At 62.1% G+C, this 17,747-nt stretch overlaps 2 protein-coding genes across 2 annotated transcripts; both read left to right on the top strand.

Annotated features, from left to right (window-relative positions):
- The first annotated feature begins 2,536 nt into the window (after positions 1 to 2,536).
- PGAP6 (post-glycosylphosphatidylinositol attachment to proteins 6) lies at positions 2,537 to 11,823 on the top strand. The gene is made up of 13 exons (XM_044915564.1): positions 2,537 to 2,679; positions 6,116 to 6,293; positions 6,376 to 6,568; positions 6,790 to 6,917; positions 7,108 to 7,376; positions 7,472 to 7,791; positions 8,167 to 8,257; positions 8,339 to 8,462; positions 8,878 to 9,014; positions 9,817 to 9,995; positions 10,081 to 10,227; positions 10,829 to 10,945; positions 11,262 to 11,823. Exons 1-13 carry the CDS (start codon positions 2,553 to 2,555, stop codon positions 11,556 to 11,558), a joined length of 2,307 nt encoding a protein of 768 aa, XP_044771499.1. The 5' UTR covers positions 2,537 to 2,552; the 3' UTR covers positions 11,559 to 11,823.
- Positions 11,824 to 13,481: 1,658 nt separating this feature from the next.
- MRPL28 (mitochondrial ribosomal protein L28) lies at positions 13,482 to 16,940 on the top strand. Its single transcript, XM_021698223.1, has 6 exons — positions 13,482 to 13,509; positions 14,194 to 14,491; positions 15,140 to 15,292; positions 15,558 to 15,692; positions 15,784 to 15,870; positions 16,534 to 16,940. The coding sequence occupies exons 2-6, from the start codon at positions 14,204 to 14,206 to the stop codon at positions 16,639 to 16,641; spliced, it is 771 nt and encodes a 256-aa protein (XP_021553898.1). The 5' UTR covers positions 13,482 to 13,509; positions 14,194 to 14,203; the 3' UTR covers positions 16,642 to 16,940.
- Positions 16,941 to 17,747: the final 807 nt, after the last annotated feature.

Below are 17,747 nucleotides of genomic sequence, written 5' to 3'. Positions count from 1 at the left end.
TGACTCTTGATTGTGGTTCAGGTCATGATCTCAGGGTTGTGAAATCGAGCCCCTGGCCTGCTTAGGAGACTCTTTCCCTCTCCCTCTACCCCTCCCCCCTCTCTCTAAAAAATTTTTCCTCTGAAAATGGTAGCTTTCTATACCTGTTGTTCTGCCCTTTCCTTTTTTCAGCCAAAGCTACATCTGGCAGACCCTTCCCAATCGGTATATAGAGCTTCCTCGTTTGCCGCCACACTGTATCAGTGTTTGAATCACGGTGCGAATGTCCATGATTTGAATGCCCCATTGCCTAATGACCAACATCTGGATGTATGAGGTACCATAATGCAATCTCACACTTCTGTGAGCATCTCTACAGGGAAAATGCACAGAGGTGGGACGACTGAAGCAAAGCTATGTGCTCTTCTCACTTTGGTAGCTGAGTCCAGAGACTTCTGGAAGCTCTAACCTACTGCTCACTAAATACAGGAATGTCCATGGGCCCACAATCTTCCCCTTCCAGTGTGATCAAACTTTTTGATCTTTGCAGATTTGTTAGGTTTAAGAAAAAAAAGACGTCTACAAAAAAGACGTTCTTGTTCATTTGCATATCCTTTACAGGAGTCTTCTTGGATTTACTGGAGAGTGGGTATTTTGTTATTGATTTGTAGAGACTCTTCATTATTAAACTATTATCAATCTTTTTTTTTTTTAAAGATTTTACTTATTTATTTGTCAGATTGAGAGAGAAAGCCCGAGCACAAGCAGGGGGGAGCAGCAGGCAGAGGGAGAAGCAGGTTCCTCCCTGAGCAGAGAGCCCAAAGCGGGGCTCATCCCAGGACCCTGGGATTCATGACCTGAGCAGAAGGCAGACACTTAATTGACTGAGCCACCAGGCGTCCCTAAACCATTATCAATCTTGGAATGCCTGGGCGGCTCAGATGGTTAAGCGGCTGCCTCCGTAGCAGCTCATGATCCCAGAGTCCTGGCATCGAGTCTGGCATGGGGCTCCTTGCTCAGCGGGGAGCCTGCTTTTCCCTCTGTCTGCCGCTCCCCCTGTTTGTGCTAGCTTGCTCTGAGAAATAAATAAAACCTTTAAAAAAAATAAACTATTATTAATCTTATTAAGATTGGGTCTTTGTGATAGGAGTGGCAAGCATGTCCTTCCCAGTTTATGGATTGTTTCTTGACATTGCATAAGGCAGTCTGGCTCTGGCTCTGCAGAAAGCTTTGATTTCACCTAGTTGAATTTCCGCCTCCCCTCTAGTGTGCTAGGTTTGAGGTCATTATTTAGAAACGCCCTCGCTTCCACCAAGACTCTGAAAAAGTTCCCCCAAGTTTTCTTCTTTTTTAAGGCCTAAATCCTTATTCCTTTTGGAATCTAACCCAATGTGAAGGGTGAGGGGTGAATCCCACTCACTGATGCAAATCGCCACCTTAAAGAGTAGGAAATTCCCACTCGTCCATGGAGCCTTTTCATTTTGCCATAGGAAGTGTGTTCTTTACACACACCCGCCCCTCCCCGAGGCCCTCATCACGCGTCGCCCGGCCCACGACTCAGGGAACCCAGACGCTGGCGTCCCATGGACCCCAGCGAGTGTAGGAAGCACTTGGGGCGCTCGCCTGCCGCCTCAGATCCACAGTGGTTTCCAATTCACGACCCGCCACTTTCCCTTCTGAATCCCTGGGTCCCGCGCCAGCCCTCTGCCCTCACGCACCCGGGTCCCACGTCCCTCCTGCGCCCGACTGGGTCCCGCGCCAGCCCACCTGCCACGCCCCCCCGTGCCCCCCCCCTCCCCCCTCCCCCCCCGGGTCCCCCCCCCGCCCCCCCCCCCCCGTGCCCCCTCCGTCCCACGTCCTTCCCGCGCCCGATTAGGTCCCGCGCTAGCCCGCCGCTCCCCGTGTCTCCTCAGTCCCACGTCCCCCGCGCGCCCCACTGAGTCTCGCGCCAGCCCGCCGCTCCCCCATGCCAGCTCCATCCCACGTCCCCAGAGTGCCCCACTGGGCCCCGAGCCTGCCCGCCGTCCTCCCGTGTCCCCTCCGTCCCACGTCCTTCCCGCGCCAGCCCGCCGCCGCCCCGTGCCCGCTCCGTCCCACGTCCCCCGAGCGCCCCACTGGGTCCCGCGCCAGCCCTCCGCCCCCGGCCCCTCTCGGTTCCGCGTCCCCCGCGCGCACTGCGTGACCCTCCATCCTATCCCGCCCTACCTCCCCCCATCTGCGCGCGCGGTGGTGGGTCGGCATTCCCTCTCAGTCCACGACCTCCCTCTGACCCATTTTCCTCGCGCTCCCCGTGTCCCCAAGTCGCCTTCGGCCCGCTTCGGCCCCCCGCCAGCGTCCTCCTTCCGATTCCTGTCCCCGAGTCCGGCTCCGGCCACGGCTCCCGCAGGGCGGGGCCTCGCAGGCGGAAGTGCCCGGGGCGCCGGCGGCTGGGACCGGCCGGGACGATGGGAGCCCGGGGCAGAGGCGGCAGCGGCAGCGGCGGGGGCCGCAGTGGCGGCGGGGGCTGCCCGGGCGGCGGCGGGGGCGGGCGTCCGGGGACGCGGTCCGGGTAGCGCCGGGCCGAGCGCGGAGCCATGGGCCGGGCTGGGACCGGGACCGGGGGCGCGGCGGTGGCGGTGGTGGTGGCAGTGGCGGGGCCGTTGCTGCTGATGTTGCTCGCTGGGCCCCCGCCTACCGCCGCCGGCGACAGCAGGAAGAGCGGTGAGCCGGCGCGGACCCGCGGGTGCCATGGGGGGGGGGGCGTGGGCTGGGGCCCGGCGGGTTGGGGGGCTGCTGGGAGGCGGAGTCTGGATTGTGTCTGGATTGTGACTCACCCTGGGGGCGCCTGTGCGCTCACCTGGCGCGGGCTCAGGGCCCAGGTCCCCACCCCCAGACGAGGGGGTGGGGGGGGCCAGGGCAGCCCCTTGCGGGCGCCCCGTGTTAAAGTAGAAGTAGTCGGGGTGGAAAGGACGCCGGCGCCCCCTCCATTGTCCCCAGGGCCGAGTTCGTCCAGACTGGCCCCTTGGAGTGCGCCCTCCCTTCCCGGTTCCTCCCTACGCGTTTAGGTAGGGCACAGCCGCGCTCCAAGGGACTTGGAGGTGGAGGAGTGCAGGGGGACCCAGCTGGGAGGCCCACTGGAAAAAGGGTTGTGCGGTGGGCTTCCAGGGCGCCCCCCTGGCCTCGGAGAAGGGCGGGTTGGGAGAAAGTTGCTTAGGTCCAGGAGAGGGGCCAGGTGGGTTTCCTGTCTTCACCCTTCATGGGGTCATACCCAACCCAAGTGCAGTGACTTTCAGCAGCCATGCTTCTTGGAGGCTGGACTCCCACGGACCCGAGGAGCCTGGTAGGCCAGGGTGGTCTGAGGGTCCCCACCCTGGACTGAACCTCTAGGAGGTGGCTAGACCAGGAGATGCTGTCCCTCAGGGTCCTCCTGGGGGTGTTGAGTAGCCTCCCTGAGGGCCCTGTGGCCAGGGCTGGGAGGGCCTAAATGCCCCCTTGGGCAGCAGGGGGCTTATCCAGCACAGCATGGGGCTCTCTACCTCCACTTCCTGGCCCCCTGCCCCTCCCCCCTTCTCTGAAACCCTCCGAGCTCCTATTTCTTTGAGGGCTGTGCCTCTGGTTTCTGAGCTTGGCACAGTTTGAAATGAAAGGTGGTTTCCCCAGAGATTGGCTCCTGATTCAATTGCTCTGTTGGATATTGCCATATTTATGTCCACCTTTTTCTCCATCCTGGGGTCAGGGCCCGGTGAGGGCTCACTGGTGGGGAGCTTATGGAGATGGAAAACTTGGGGCAGCCCCTCACCTCTTAGGCCTGCTGAGAAGTCAGGCCACTGTGTGGCCCTGGTTTCTGGAGTCTGTGCATGGGCAGAGTCCCTGTACTGGGTACCTGTCCTGCTTTGGAGGGTGTGGGATAGTGTGGGGATAGTGTGCTCTCCCTGGGGTTCCCAGGACAGGCTCAGGGACTTTCTCTCTTTTCTGTCTAACCCTGTGTCCTCGGAGGGGCCTGTGGGGCAGGGCTGGGGTACATGAAGCTGGTGCTCCCTGATAGAGGTAATGTGCTAACCGCCTGGTGTTCAGCAAGATAACCCCGTGGGTGTCTGGGGCAGGGAGGTCAGGCTATAGAGCTGGGGTGCTGGAGGAGGTAAGTAGCCCTGGGAAGGGGGTTCACTGGGTCTTAGGGGGACCTTGAGCAGGTCTCTTATCTCCTATGCACCTGCTGAAACCTACCAGCTGTGTTCCAGGTGCCCTCAGGCTGGCATTCCGGCACTGGCAGTGGCCAGAAGTCCTTGCCCCTCTCAGGCCAGGGTGCTGGGTGCCCAGCTGGCAGACTGTTTCTCTACGGTCCCCTGGTCCTGAGGTGGAGGTGGGGAGCTGTCCTACCTCGGCTCCCCAACACTTTTCTCCGCCCTTCTCATCATGTTATCCTGGGGCCTGAAGCAGCCTCACGAGGAGGTTTGTGTTAGTTCAGCAGCTCCTGGCTTCTTAGTGTTCAGTCCATAGCCTGGTGGATGGGACCTGGTGGCCAGCAGCCACCTGGAGAGTCTGGGATTCGTCCTGCATAGAGCCTACCCCTGAGCACCCTGCTGTGTGGGGCTGCTTTGCAGCTCAGACTGGCTTTGCAAGTGGGTCATTATCTTCTCTCCCGTGCCTCCCATGGGAGGGTCAGGAGGCTGGCGGGAGAGCAGATGCTCACCTGGCTCCCGTCCCTGCTCACCTGGCTCACCTTGAGGGGCCCGGGCCTGCGGCTGAGGTGGTGTCAGCCAGCCACTCTCCCAGTGGGGCAGAGATAGGCATTCAGCTTGGAAGAGCGGGAGGCCGCACCCTGTGTCCACAGTGCATTTCTTCTGGAAGCACTTTAATATCCATTAACTTTGGAGGGCAGGGCACCTGAAGGGAGGTGCTGTCTACCTCAGCCAACTCACAAGGAAGCTGGGACTCAGAGAAAGGAAGGGACACCCAAGGTCACCAGAGGTATGAGGCCTGAGCTGGTGCTGGGGCTGGACTCCCGGCCATCCAGCCCAGGCATGTCATGACCAGACCCCACGCGCGATTAGCTGTCCCCAGGAGCACAGAGAACACTTAGGGTGTTTCTGTCCTGTAGGAGCCCCAAGAGGGAGGGTTGTGGGTGGGCACCACGCGTGGAGTCAGACACCTGCTCTGGTGCTGGTTGTGCTCAGTCAGTGGACACCCCCAGCAGGGGCCTAATCCAGGGAGGGGCCTCTGGTCTCTGTGCTGAACCCCAGAAGACTCAGAGCTGGTCCTGGAATGGTTGGCATGACACAGGCTGAGTTTTAGAGTGTGGAGGGGAGGGTAGCCGGGGAGCCACAGAGGTGAAGACCTGAGAGCTGCTAGGAGGGTGGGCACAGGGGCGCCCCAGGCTGGGGCCATGGGCAGTTTGTCTCTGTGCCACCCTGCGTGAGCACAGGAACCAGCTGTCCCTTCGTCTTCAAGGCAGCCAGCCTTCCGGCCTGGGCCCTCCTCCCCCCAGGGTCTCTGCTCGCCTCCTCTCTGGGTGAGGGGGAACTCAGGCTCTCGTCTGGCTGTGTCTCAAGTCATCATGGGGCTGAGCAGGGGGCCAGGCTCTGGGCCTGAATCCCCTCAGCACAGCATGCCCCACAGCATGGAGCAGGAGGGGCTCCGAGGAGGTGGAGTGAGTGTTCTGGTGTCCGGTGCCCAGGACAAACATGAGGTGGGGGCAGGCCTACCACCCTGAACACTTCCCGTGACCCTCAGCCTCCATCTCTTGGCCCCCGAGCTGCTGGGGCTGCAGTACTGAGTGAGACCATGACAGCGTGCAGGGGCGGTGGGAGGTGGGGGGGCGTCGGAGGCGTCTGGGGTGACAGGTGTGGGGGGCTCGTTCTGGAAGCTGCCCGATGGGTGGGATGTCGGTGATCTGGGGAGGCTTGGCAGAGACATGGCTTCAGGGTCAGAGCCTGTGCCCCGGAGAGATCAGTGGTGGGGGTGGAGAGGGTTAGAAAGATGACAGCTGTGGTCGAGAATGTGCGGCAGCTGAGAGGGAATGTGGTGGTGGCGGGAAAACCTGAGTCCTGGGCCTGCTGGGGGGGACAGCGACAGGTCCAGCTGGGGGTGCCAGGCTCATCCCTCTGTGGGATCCCGTGAGGAGGTGGGGGCCTGGCTGACAGCACCCTTCTCCCCGCAGACATCAGGCTGGTGTCCGAACATTTCTCACAGTCCCCACAGAAGCTGTCTTTCTACAGCTGGTATGGCAGCGCCAGACTCTTCCATTTCCGTGTGCCCCCGGACGCCGTGCTGCTGCGCTGGTTGCTGCAGGTGTCCCGGGGCAGCAGCCCTGCGTGCGCCAACGTGGAGATCACTGTGTAGGTGCCCGCCCGCCCGCCCGCCCACCCGGGTCCGCCCAGCGCCCACCCCTGACGCCTGTCCTGCTCTCCCTGTCTCCAGGTACTTCCGGTACGGCGCCCCTCCCGTCATCAACCCTTTGGGCACTAGCTTCCCTGCCAACACGTCTGTGCAGTCCCCCTTCTTCATCAAGATGCTGCAGAGCAACGCCTCCATCAACATCTCCCACCCAGCACCCGGGGACTGGTTTGTGGCCGCTCACCTGCCCCCCTCCTCCCAGAAGATTGAGATGAAGGTAAGGGGGCTGCCTTCTGGGGATGGGGGGCAGGATCCTTCACTGCATGAATGTGCAGTCACTGTCGTTTACCTCCCCGGGGCAGACTTGCCTCTAGGTTCTGCTGCCCTGCTCTGGTCCAGTCCTGCCTGGCCCCCATTCCATGCCTGGGCTCTCTGCTCCGGCCCCGACCACCCCCATGTCTGCATGTTCTTTCCCCCCACACTTCGCTCTCTCCCCAGGGTTTTGCTCCCACCTGTGCCTACATCTTCCAGCCCGACATGCTGGTTGTGCGGGCAGTCGAGGTCTTTATCCTGGAGCCCAACGTTCCCCTTCCGCAGACTCTCCTCTCCCATCCCAGCTACCTCAAGTGAGTGGGACCCTCGGGGAGGCCTAGCCTCCGGGTGCGGTGGAGTGGGTGATCCCACTGTCCTCACTGTGTGGGCCTGGGCCTCAGGGTCCGACGCCCAGCTCCCTTGGGCCAACACCCCGAGTGTGAGTGAGGGGGTGTTTCGTGGCAGCCACAGAGCCTGAGCGAGACTGTGTCCCCTTGGCCACAGAATCTTCATCCCTGAGTACACCCGGGAGCTGCGGCTGGAGCTGCAGGGCTGTGTGAGCAATGGGAGCCTGGGCTGCCCCGTGCGCCTTACCGTGGGCTCGGCCACCCTGCCCAGAAACTTCCAGAAGGTGCTCACATGCATCAGCCCCACCTGGGCCTGCCACCTGTTCCTGCCCTCACCCCCCGGGGACCGGTGGCTGCAAGTGACCGCCAAGAGCCTGGCGGGGCCTCACGTTTTGGTGGCTTTCAGGGCTATAGCTGCCCTCACAGGTGGGCTGTGTGGAGAGGGCAGGGCGAGGGTGGCTCTGCCCCCTGCAGCTGACCCCCAGGCCTTCCTGCAGCTGAGCCCCTTATCCTCCTGACAGCCTGCAGGCCGTGGAATCTGAACTCCCAGCACCTCCTGCAGAGCAGCCCAAACCAGAGCTGTAACGCCTCCACTGGTCTGCTGCCCCCGAGCCCTGGCTGCCACGGCCTGGGCAGGAGCAGCAGGGTGGGCGGTGGCCCCTTCTGCCTCGTGAGCTACCCGGTCATTCGGGAAGACATGGACGTGGTGTCTGTACGCTTCTGGCCCGCGGACAGGGTCTCAGTGCTAGTGCGGCCAGCCACGCCCTCAGTGATGCGGCTGTACCTCAGCACAGGCATGGACAGTGGGGGCTCCCTCACCATCTCCCTGCAGGCCAACAAGGTACCTTTACCTGTGAGCGCCTCGTGGCCGGGCTCAACTCAGGGCTCTCACCTGCCCAGGCTGAGGGATGCTGCTCAGGTCTTCCTGCCTTGACTTTGGCACAGACACAGGTCAGCCTTCCAGGCAACACCTGACCGCAGCAGGCCTTGGGGCAGAGTAGGGGCTCTGTCTGAGGAAAGGAAGGCCTGTTCTGTGGGCTAAGGAAGTGAGGCCGCGGGTGGGATCGGGCTGGGTGTCCCTGGTCCTGGAGGGATGGGTCCCGGAAGGGCCCTGGGCCAGCAGGAGCCACCGAGAACGGAGCCCAGCACCAGAGAGAGTGGGAACTTAGGGCAGTTGCGCTGGGGCTGGGGCTGACTGCATGGCCTCGCCTTCCAGACTGCAATTACCAACAACACCTTGGTAGCGGTCTGCCTGAACGCCGCCTCCCCCTTCCTCGGCTTCAACACATCGCTCAACTGCACCACAGGTATGGGCCGGCAGCATCCGGCCAGTGTCCCCAGCCAGCCCCTCTGGCCGCCTCTGCTCAGGCCCTCCCCCTTCCCTGCAGCCTTCTTCCAGGGCCACCCCCTGTCTCTGAGTGCCGCATCGCGCAAGGCCGACCTCATCATCCCCTACCCAGAGACAGACAACTGGTACCTCTCCCTGCAGATTGTATGCCCCGAGAGCCCTGAGTAAGTAGACTTGGGGACCACCAGAGGGGGGCAGGTGGCATGGGGCTGCCCGGGTGCAAGTTCGGGAGTGACCAAGCCTCCTGCAAGCCACGTGGGGTCAGTTGCCTTCCGGGAGTTGAGGGATTCTGCTCGCCCTTCCTGCTACAGCCCCGGGAGTCAGGACACAAGGAGGGGGACCAGTCCAGGACACAGCCCTGGGAGACTGGGACTTGGGGCAGGGCGAGGGGAAAAGGCATCTCGGCCTCGGCAGGGCTCAGCTATCCTCCAGCCTTGGAGGATAGCTGCTATCCTCCAAGGCTGGGAGCCTGGGGGCCTCAAGTCTGGGTTCGTGTGTCCAAGAGCCTGCTGAGAGCACGGACGAGGGACTGGCCAGCAGATGTCAGCAGCTAGCCTTCCTGTGGCCCCTTCCTCACAGGGAGTGCGAGCAGGCCTCGGTCCTCGTGGAGACCACCTTGTCCTTGGTGCCCTGCCTGAATGACTGCGGTCCCTATGGCCAGTGCCTCCTTCTGCGCAGACTCAGCTACTTGTATGCAGGCTGCAGCTGCAAGGCCGGTGAGGGCCGGGCCTGAGGCCTCCAGATGCTTCTTTTTTTTTAAGTTTCTTTATTTAAGTAATCTCTACACCCAAGGTGGGGCTCCAACTCATGACCCCAAGATCAAGAATTGCATGTTCCTCTGACTGAGCCAGCCAGGCACCTTGCCTGCAGACCCTTTTGCCCCGGTGCCTCCCTCTGGGAGCCCATCTCCCCTCTGTCAAGGCCGGAGAGTGACTCTGCCAAACAAGGGCAAATGCCTCCTCCTCATTCCTCCCCTGCTTCCTCAGTCCCCTGCCCCCTGCCTCCCAGGCACAGATGGCACCCACAGAGAGAGTCCTGCCTCCTGACCTTGGCCTGCCCTCCCCACACCTGCCCCAGCCTGGCCCACGCCTGCCCCACGCCTGCCCCACGCCTGCCCCACCCCTGCCCCACGCCTGCCCCACGCCTGCCCCAGCCTGCCCCACGCATGCCCCACGCATGCCCCACGCATGCCCTGGCCTGCCCCACGCACGCCCCACGCATGCCTCACGCATGCCCCGGCCTACCCCATGCATGACCCACACATGACCCACGCCTGCCCCACACATGCCCCACGCATGCCCCTCGCCTGCCCCGGCCTGCCCCATGCCTACCCCGGCCTGCCGCACGCATGCCCCACGCATGCCCCACGCATGCCCCATGCATGCCCTGGCCTGCCCCACACCTGCCCCGGGTGAGGAAGGGGCTTCTCTGCAGGCCTCTAGGTGAGGGGTAGGCCCTGAGCTTCAGAAGAAACCCCCCTCCCCGGCCTCAGCCCCCTGGTGTCACACTGGCCCACAGGCTGGCGTGGATGGAGCTGCACGGACAACAGCACAGCCCAGACCGTGGCCCAGCAGAGGGTGGCCACCCTCCTTCTCACCCTCAGCAACCTCATGTTCTTGGCCCCCATCGCTGTCTCGGTGCACCGCTCATTCCTGGTGGAGGCCTCCGTCTATGCCTATACCATGTTCTTCTCCACGGTAGGCTCGCTCCACTGCCTTGGGGATGTGGGGGCGGGGCTGGCTGGGGGGCGCTGGGCTGCGGCTTACCACCCCTGCTCTGCAGTTCTACCATGCCTGCGACCAGCCCGGGGAGGCCGTGCTGTGCATCCTCGGCTATGACACCCTGCAGTACTGCGACTTTCTGGGCTCTGGGGTGTCCATCTGGGTCACCATCCTCTGCATGGCGCGGCTGAAGGCAGCCCAGAAACATGTGAGTGACTCCTGACGCCTGGGTCTGGGCTCCAGGCGTGCCCCATATTGAGGAAGAGACCAGAAAGAGGGCTTGGCTCTTAGAAACCTGCCTCCTCTTGTAAAGACCATTCTCCAGCTGGAGGAAGCTGCCTCCAGCTGGGAGGGACCGGCTGCTTGGAGAGGGCCAGGAAAGAAAGGTGGTGGGCAGGGTCAAGTGAGGCCCCCAGCCTGTCTCTCCCAGAGCCCCCTTCAGAGAGGAAGCCTAGAGCGCCAACCCTAGGCCAGACCTCCCTGAGAAGCCCCCAGATGTGCTCCTGCAGTCCTTGTGCGGAGGACACTTTGGGACTTTTCTGCCTCAACTGGCTCTGACTAATAAGGACACATGCCTGGGGCCTTGCCTGGCCACATTTGTGCCTCAGAAGTCCACTTGTGGACGGATCAATGGAAGCCCTGGGTCCCAGCAATGCAGAGCAGGACAAAGTGTGCCAGCAACTCTAAGGCCAAGGGACAGTGGGGGCCAGCAGGACGATGACCATGCCCAGGTCACCGGACCTTGCGTTGTCATGAACGACTGGCTGAGGGTTCCCATGACCCTGTGGTCACCCCTGTGTCTTGCCCAGGTCCTGTTTCTCCTGGGCACGCTGATCTTCGCCATGTCCTTGCAGCTGGACCGCAGGGGTGCCTGGAACATGATGGGGCCTTGTCTCTTTGCCTTTGTGGTCATGGTCACCATGTGGGTAAGGAGCTGGGACAAGCCAGCGCTCCTGGCCAGACCCCCCTCCCCTGGTGATTGGGATAAGAGAGTCTGGGCTCCCCGCAGACCCCTCATTCTGGCCATGTTCCTGCCCCTGGGCCCGAATCCTGCACAGCTGCCGAGGACTGCTGGGGACACCCACGAGGCCCGGGCCTGACACCTGTCAGCTCTTTGTGCCCTTAGGGCCCCCTCCAAGCAGCCACACCGACGCGGTCCGGCTGCCCAGACCTGGCAGGGGGGCCCCCGGGAGCTGTGGCTGCAGCCTCCTGTGCCGGACCTCACGCGGCGGCTCTCTCCAGGTGTACCGCTGCGGGCGCCGGCGGCGCTGCTACCCCACCTCCTGGCAGCGCTGGGTCTTCTACCTCCTGCCCGGCATCTCGATGGCTGCTGTGGCCGTTGCCATCTACACCTCCATGATGACCAGCGACAACTATTACTACACGCACAGCATCTGGCACATGCTACTGGCGGGGAGTGCGGCCTTCCTGCTGCCGCCGCGTGAGCAGCACGCCAAGCCCTGGGCCTGCTCACAGAAGCTCACTTGCCACTATCAGATCTGTAAGAACCACCAAGAGGACCTGTACACGGTGACGTGACGTGGCCAGCTCAGGGAGCCCGGCAGCTGTGAACATGACCTCTCTGGCCAGGGGCAGGACCAAAGGAGAAGGACCCTGTCCAGATCGATTTCCAACTGAATAAAATTGCCCTTGCACTCTTTGGCTTCCTCCCGAGGAGAGGAGTGCCCCCCCCCCAATTCCCTCGTTCCTCCCGGTTGCTGGCTACCACGGTCCCTCTGCAGGTCCCAGCTGGTGTCTGCAGGGGCCCCTGGGGCCTGGGCCTGGCTGCTTGGAGACTGCAGGTGCCATGCAGGGGCAGGCTCTGTGTTCGGCTGGCTGAAGGATGGTTGGCGATGTGGAGCAAGATTCCCCCATCATCCCTGTTCCCTGTGAGGTGGTGAGGTGAGGCCCAGGGGGACCGAGGAGGCCTGAGCCCACCTCCCACAGGCCGCTGCCCCACTGAGCCTGGGACCGTGCCCTCCTTGCGTCCCTGGCTCCGTGACGAGGTGTGCCCTGATGCCGGCCTTCCCGGGTGTGGGCATGCTCCCTGCTGATGCAGTGGTGTGGGGAGAGGCGACCGCAAGTCACCAGACACCTGCTGGGCACTGAGAGGCTGGGTTTTGGCCTTCCGGTCCTGCCCCTCCCCTCCATTCGGCTCTCTGCTTTGGAGGTGCCGCCCCTTGGGAAGAGCTTCCTTGGGAGGGGGCTGCCAAGCTGCTCTGGGAGTGCAGTACCACAGGTCCCACCCTGCCCCAACTCCATCTCTCCAGCCAGCCCATGGGTTCCTGGGCCCTTGCCTGGGGAGCCACTCATGTTCTCCAGTTGCTCCAGGAAAGCAGGTGATGACTGCTGCCCTGTACAGGCCTAACCGTGTGTTTGGGGAGGGGGTTCCCTGAGACCTGGCCCAGCCTTTCTCCATCCTCTGTGGGGGAAGCAGGGTAAGGGGGGCTGACTGCCCCTCCCCTAAGGCAAGACTGCCATGGCTGCCTACCAGGGGTGCCTGAAGTGGCCGGAAGTGGCCCCAGGAAACTGAGGCCTCTGAAGGTGGGGTGGGTTGGGGACAGGCAGCCCTCCCACCTACTGGCCCCGGGGCTTCCCTTCCTGTCCCGCTGCGGCCTCCCCCACCCCTTGTCACCCTGCACTCGGCCCCTAGCACATTCTCTAGGCTTGTAAAGGGGAAACAAACATTTAGATATGGTTTTGGGGGTTACAAGTTTTTAAGACATTAAGACATTTTTATGTAGCTCTGATTTTGCTGTGATTGGTGAGTTTAATATTCTACAGTGATATTTCAAGGCACAAGAGTCTTTTATTTTATTTTATTTTTATTTTTAAAAGATTTTTTGTTTATTTATTTGACAGAGAGAGAGAGAGCGAGAGAGGGGACACAAGCAGGGGGAGTGGAAGAGGGAGAAGCAGGCTTCCCGCCGAGCAGGGAGCCCGATGCGGGGCTCGAACCCAGGACCCTGGGATCATGACCTGAGCCGAAGGCAGACGCTCAACGACTGAGCCACCCAGGCGCCCCAAGAATCTTTTATTTTAGAGTGAGAGTGCAGGGGGAGGGGAGGGCGGGGAGGATCTTAGGCAGGATCTATGCTTCGCGAGGGCCCGATCTCAGGACCCTGGGATCACGACCTGAGCGGAAATCAAGAGTTGGACTCTTAACCGACTGGGCCACCCAGGCGCCCCGAGACACAAGAGTTTTTACATTGATTTCTGCTCCCCATCCGGGAGAAGAGGGGGTGGGACCGAGGATGACAAGCTCCACCCCTCCCCTCCCCCAGCTCCGCTCAAGGGGAAAAGGATCCGCATTTGCCGACGGTGCCTTGAGCTGCTGCTGTCACTGCCGGGCATTTTCCACGGTCCCTAAAGACAGGAAATGGGGCGGGACAAGAGTAGACTGACGGGCTTTTCAGCCAGTTAGCGGCGGATGGGGTGCTAGGCGCTGCGTCGCGACTTCTGGTTCCGGTGGGGCGCGGAACTTGGAGAGGTAGGCAGTGGGCTAGGTCAGGGTCGGGTCTCGCGGGGGCGAGTAGGGACTGCAGATCCGGGCCAGGGACGGGAGTCAGGGTCCGGGATTAGGAGTCTGGGCGAGGGGAGAGGCTACACGGGTAGTTGGGGCCGGATCTGGAGTCCTGGGGCCGCGGTCGGGAGTCCGGGGGACCGGGGTCGGGGCCGGAGGGACCGGGGTCGGGAGTCCGGGGGTCGGCGTTGGGAGTCAAGGGGCTGCGGTCGGGGTCGGGGGAACCGGGGTCGGGAGTCAGAGTCCGGGATTAGGAGTCGGGGCGAAGGGAGAGGCTACACGGGTACTTGGGGCCGGATCCGGAGTCGTGGGGCCGCGCCGGTAGTCTGGGGGCCAGGGTTGGGAGTCTAGGGGCCAGGGTTGGGACTCTAGGGGCCGCGGTCGGGAGTCAGGGGACCGGGGTCGGGATCGGAGGGACTGGGGTCGGGAGTCAGGGGGTCGGCGTCGGTAGTCAGAGGGTCGGAGTCGGGGTCGGGAGTCAGGAGGCTGGGGTCGGGGCCGGGGGTCGGGGTCCGGGGGACCGGGGTCGGGAGTTAGGGAGTCGGCGTCGGTAGTCAGAGGGTCGGGGTCGGGAGTCGGGGCCGCGCGGGTAGTCGGGGCCAGAGTGCGGCCGGGCTGCGGCGTAACGGCGTCACCCCTGTCTCCCGCCAGGCTCGCCGCGATGCCCCTGCACAAGTTCCCGGTCGGCCTGTGGAAGCAGCTCCGGCTGCGGGAAGGTATCTGCTCCCGCTTGCCCCGGCACTACCTGCGCTCCCTGGAGGAGGCGCGGACGCCCACTCCCGTGCACTACAGGCCGCACGGGGTTAAGTTCAAGATCAACCCCAAGAATGGGCAGCGGGAGCGTGTGGAGGACGTACCCATTCCCATTTACTATCCCCCAGAATCCCAGCTGGGGCTCTGGGGTGGGGAGGGCTGGATCCTGGGCCATAGATACATCAACAACGACAAGGTATGTGAACAGGGCAGGCTTTGGGGTACTCCTCTGGGATTTGCTGTCCTGGGCCCCAGGGGGTGGGATGGGGGTGTGTGCTTACAGTGTGGTGGTGTCCTGAGACAGGGTGGTGCAGAGCCACTGGATGGTTAGCCAGATCAAGTGTGAGGAGGAGGAGGAGACCTGTGTGCGAGAGGCAGTAGCAGGAGGTCAGGTCTTCGGTCACCTGTCAGCCTGACACGCTGTAGTTTGCCTCCTTCTCGTGACTGCCACTGCATCACTGCACTTAGGAAGGCTGAGAGATACACAGTTTGCATTCCACACCGTGCAGTCTCTGGTGGGAAACCTGGAGGGGCTGCTGAGCCCTCTGCAGGGTGGCTTGGGTCTTTGAGGCCTCCTGGGGGGCCTCTCCTTTTGTCTTTGGCCCCTTGGTCCCTGGTTTGGAACGTGATGACCTGTGAACCACAGAGTTATGGTTGTACATGTGGTGTGTCTGGAACGCACACCAGCAACCCAGGTAGGGTTGAGGAGAAGCTGATCTCTGGGTCCCCAGGTGGGGCCTGGTCCATCCAACTCTTGGTCCTGAGCCTCAGTAAGATGCCCCGGCCCCATTTGGCTCTGTTGGGAGAAGCAACAGCCCTCACGAGGTCTCTTTTCCTCCCTTAGCTCTCAAAGAGGGTGAAGAAGGTGTGGAAGCCACAGCTGTTTGAGCGTGAGCTCTACAGTGAGATCCTGGACACGAAATTCACCATCACAGTGACCCAGCGGACCCTGGACCTCATTGACGAGGCCTATGGGTTCGACTTCTACATCCTCAAGGCAAGCGGGGGTTGTGCCAGCACACAGCGGAGTCTCCTAGCGAGTCAGAGACTCACTGGGGCACACCCGTGTCTGGGGTGGAGGGACACCAGTGAAATATAAACGGGGTCCCAGTGAGCATTGCTGCCTCCTTCCCTGCTCTCAGACCTTCCTTTGTCCTGTGATGGCCTGGGGCCCTCCCGCTGCTGAGGAGGTGGTGGGGTCTGCTGGAGGGTGGGCAGGGCCCCGTCAGCAACACCTGGCCCCATGCATAGCCTCCTGCCAGACTCCAAAGGAGGACCTGTGCTCCAAGTTCGGGATGGACCTGAAGCGAGGGATGCTGCTGCGGCTTGCCCGACAGGACCCCCAATTGCACCCAGACAACCCCAAGAAGAGGGCAGCCATCTACAACAAGTACAAGGTGAGGGCTTTGGTTTGTAGTTCTGGCTCCTCGTGGGTCCCATTGGCGGGCCGTACGTCTGCTCATCGAGTGCCTGGTCTCTCCTGTGCAGGAGTTTGTCATCCCGGAGGCAGAAGCCGAGTGGGTCGGCCTGACGCTAGATGAGGCTGTGGAGAAGCAGAGGCTCCTGGAGGAGAAGGTGAGCACGTGTGAGCACCAGCTGCTGAGCACTAGCAGACCGGTGGGTGGGGAGGCGTACTGCCTCAGGGGAAGCCTGGACTGGGGGCCGCTGCGCCCGATGAGCTTGGGGAGGAGCTGCTGCTGTGCACGGCTGGCCCGGTACAACCATGGCCTTGGGTTCCGTGCGGCGTGCCCCCTGCCCTCGAGGTCCTGACTCTGTCCTGCCCACCCCACCCCGCCCCTCAGCTGGCTTCATAAGTTCATGGACAGAAAGACTCTTGGTGGTACCTTTGGTTTCTTTGGCCACGTGGCACCCCCCTGTCCTGCAATCTTCCTGGTATCGAGCTGAAGTCTTTTTGTGTCTGCACCCTGGAAGGGTCTGGAGCTCGTGGTCGCTGCTGGAACAGGGAGCCCACCAGCAGCTGTTGCCCCCGTTCTCTCTGCTTGGTTTATCTCCAACCATAGGGCCCCAAGGCAGGGAAGTGGGGGAGAGATGCCTGGTCCCTGGGTCCCCAAGGGAAGGTGGCCTCTGTCTCGTGGACAGGGCACTGTCCTCTGGGCTGGTGGCTGCAGCCAAGCCTGAGGGGTCTAGTCTCATGCCGGATGCCTCTGTTTGGCCATCAGCAACTGGATTCCTGCCTTCCCCAGAGCGACTCATCCTGATCCTGTCTCGTTCCTGTAGGACCCGACTCCTCTGTTCAGGGTCTATGTGGAGGAGCTGATTGGGCGGCTGCAGCAGCAGACACTGTCGGAGCCCATGGTGGTGCACAAGAGAGCCAGCAAGAAATGACTGCACGGTGACCCAGGCCTGACAACCATGCTCAGACATGCCCCCCCAACCCCGGCACTGTGGACATGAGAGCCTGGGGTGGTGGTGAGGGCCACGTGTGGGTAGTGAATGAACCCGTTCTTCTGTTCTGACTCAGCAGCTCCCAGGGTTGGGTGGGCTTTGTGGAGGCCCCAAGGGGTCTCGTCCCAGGGTCCCCAGAGGTCTGGGGCTGTCTTGCTGTCTCTGTGGCTCCTCCTTCCCCCTGAAGTGGAGTCACCACACTTCGGGGGCAGCACAAGTAAAGTCTGAACTGGGCCGTGTGTGTGCTGCTTTGCTTGGAAGACTGGAGCTGTCCTGAGTGATCTTTGACCTCGTCGTGCCCTGCCCCAGAGACCCGGGATGTGGCTGAGCTGTGGGACCGGGGTTTGTGTCAGTGTCTTGGCTTCCTCTGGGAGAGTCCAGTGTAGTTGAAGGCATCTTGCAACAGATCGTCTCCCTGTTGCACATCCCCACCGTCTGGAGGGTTCTCTAGAGCAAAGGCAGGGAGGCTTGGCCTCAGTCTGGGAGTGACAGGGAAGGCTCTGTGCTGGCATACCATTCAGGGTGGTGAGCACCCCCACCAGCTCTCGGGACGTGCAGGGATAGGATTCCCAGTGGGAGGCTAGCCCAGGTGCCCTGACACCGTTCCTGCTCTGAGATTTGGGGGCTGCCTTGATCTTCTTCCCCAGCATTTTCCTGGGAGTACTAAGCGTTGAGACCCATTCAGATCACTCAGGGAGGACAGGGAGTGATTCCCCTGGCCTGATCTGGCAGCTGACCCCGGGGCACCTACCTCCCCTGAGAGATGCTGTGGAAGTGAAGACATCTGGGCTGTGTTCGTGGAGGTGGAGACCAGAGGGGGCATGAGGCTGGGCAGTGAACACAGCGGCAGGAGGGCCCTAGAGACCCTACAGCATAGGGAGGTCATTGCGGGGGGGGGTCTGTCCTCTGGGGAGCAATCCTGAGGTCTCTGTGCGAAGCTGGGAAATGCTGTCATCAGTCCCAGAGTCTGCTGGGGCGTACCTTTGGACCCATGTCTTTTTTTTTTTTTTAAGATTTTATTTATTTATTTCACAGAGAGACAGCGA

This window comes from Neomonachus schauinslandi, chromosome 5 (assembly GCF_002201575.2).
Source record: "Neomonachus schauinslandi chromosome 5, ASM220157v2, whole genome shotgun sequence".
NCBI classification, from domain to species: domain Eukaryota; kingdom Metazoa; phylum Chordata; class Mammalia; order Carnivora; family Phocidae; genus Neomonachus; species Neomonachus schauinslandi.
The sequence above is the reverse complement of the archived record's forward strand: the minus strand, read 5'-3'. Positions and strand labels throughout refer to the sequence as shown.

What these genes read in the sequence shown, in the direction of transcription:
- PGAP6 (XM_044915564.1), top strand. Translation starts at nt 2,553, where the DNA reads ATGGGCCGGGCTGGGACCGGGACCGGGGGCGCGGCGGTGGCGGTGGTG. An exon ending in TCTCCCTGCAGGCCAACAAG is followed by an intron (nt 7,792 to 8,166) that starts GTACCTTTACCT and finishes CTCGCCTTCCAG; the next exon opens with ACTGCAATTACCAACAACAC. An exon ending in TGAAGGCAGCCCAGAAACAT is followed by an intron (nt 10,228 to 10,828) that starts GTGAGTGACTCC and finishes TGTCTTGCCCAG; the next exon opens with GTCCTGTTTCTCCTGGGCAC.
- MRPL28 (XM_021698223.1), top strand. Translation starts at nt 14,204, where the DNA reads ATGCCCCTGCACAAGTTCCCGGTCGGCCTGTGGAAGCAGCTCCGGCTG. An exon ending in GATACATCAACAACGACAAG is followed by an intron (nt 14,492 to 15,139) that starts GTATGTGAACAG and finishes TTCCTCCCTTAG; the next exon opens with CTCTCAAAGAGGGTGAAGAA. An exon ending in CCATCTACAACAAGTACAAG is followed by an intron (nt 15,693 to 15,783) that starts GTGAGGGCTTTG and finishes TCTCCTGTGCAG; the next exon opens with GAGTTTGTCATCCCGGAGGC.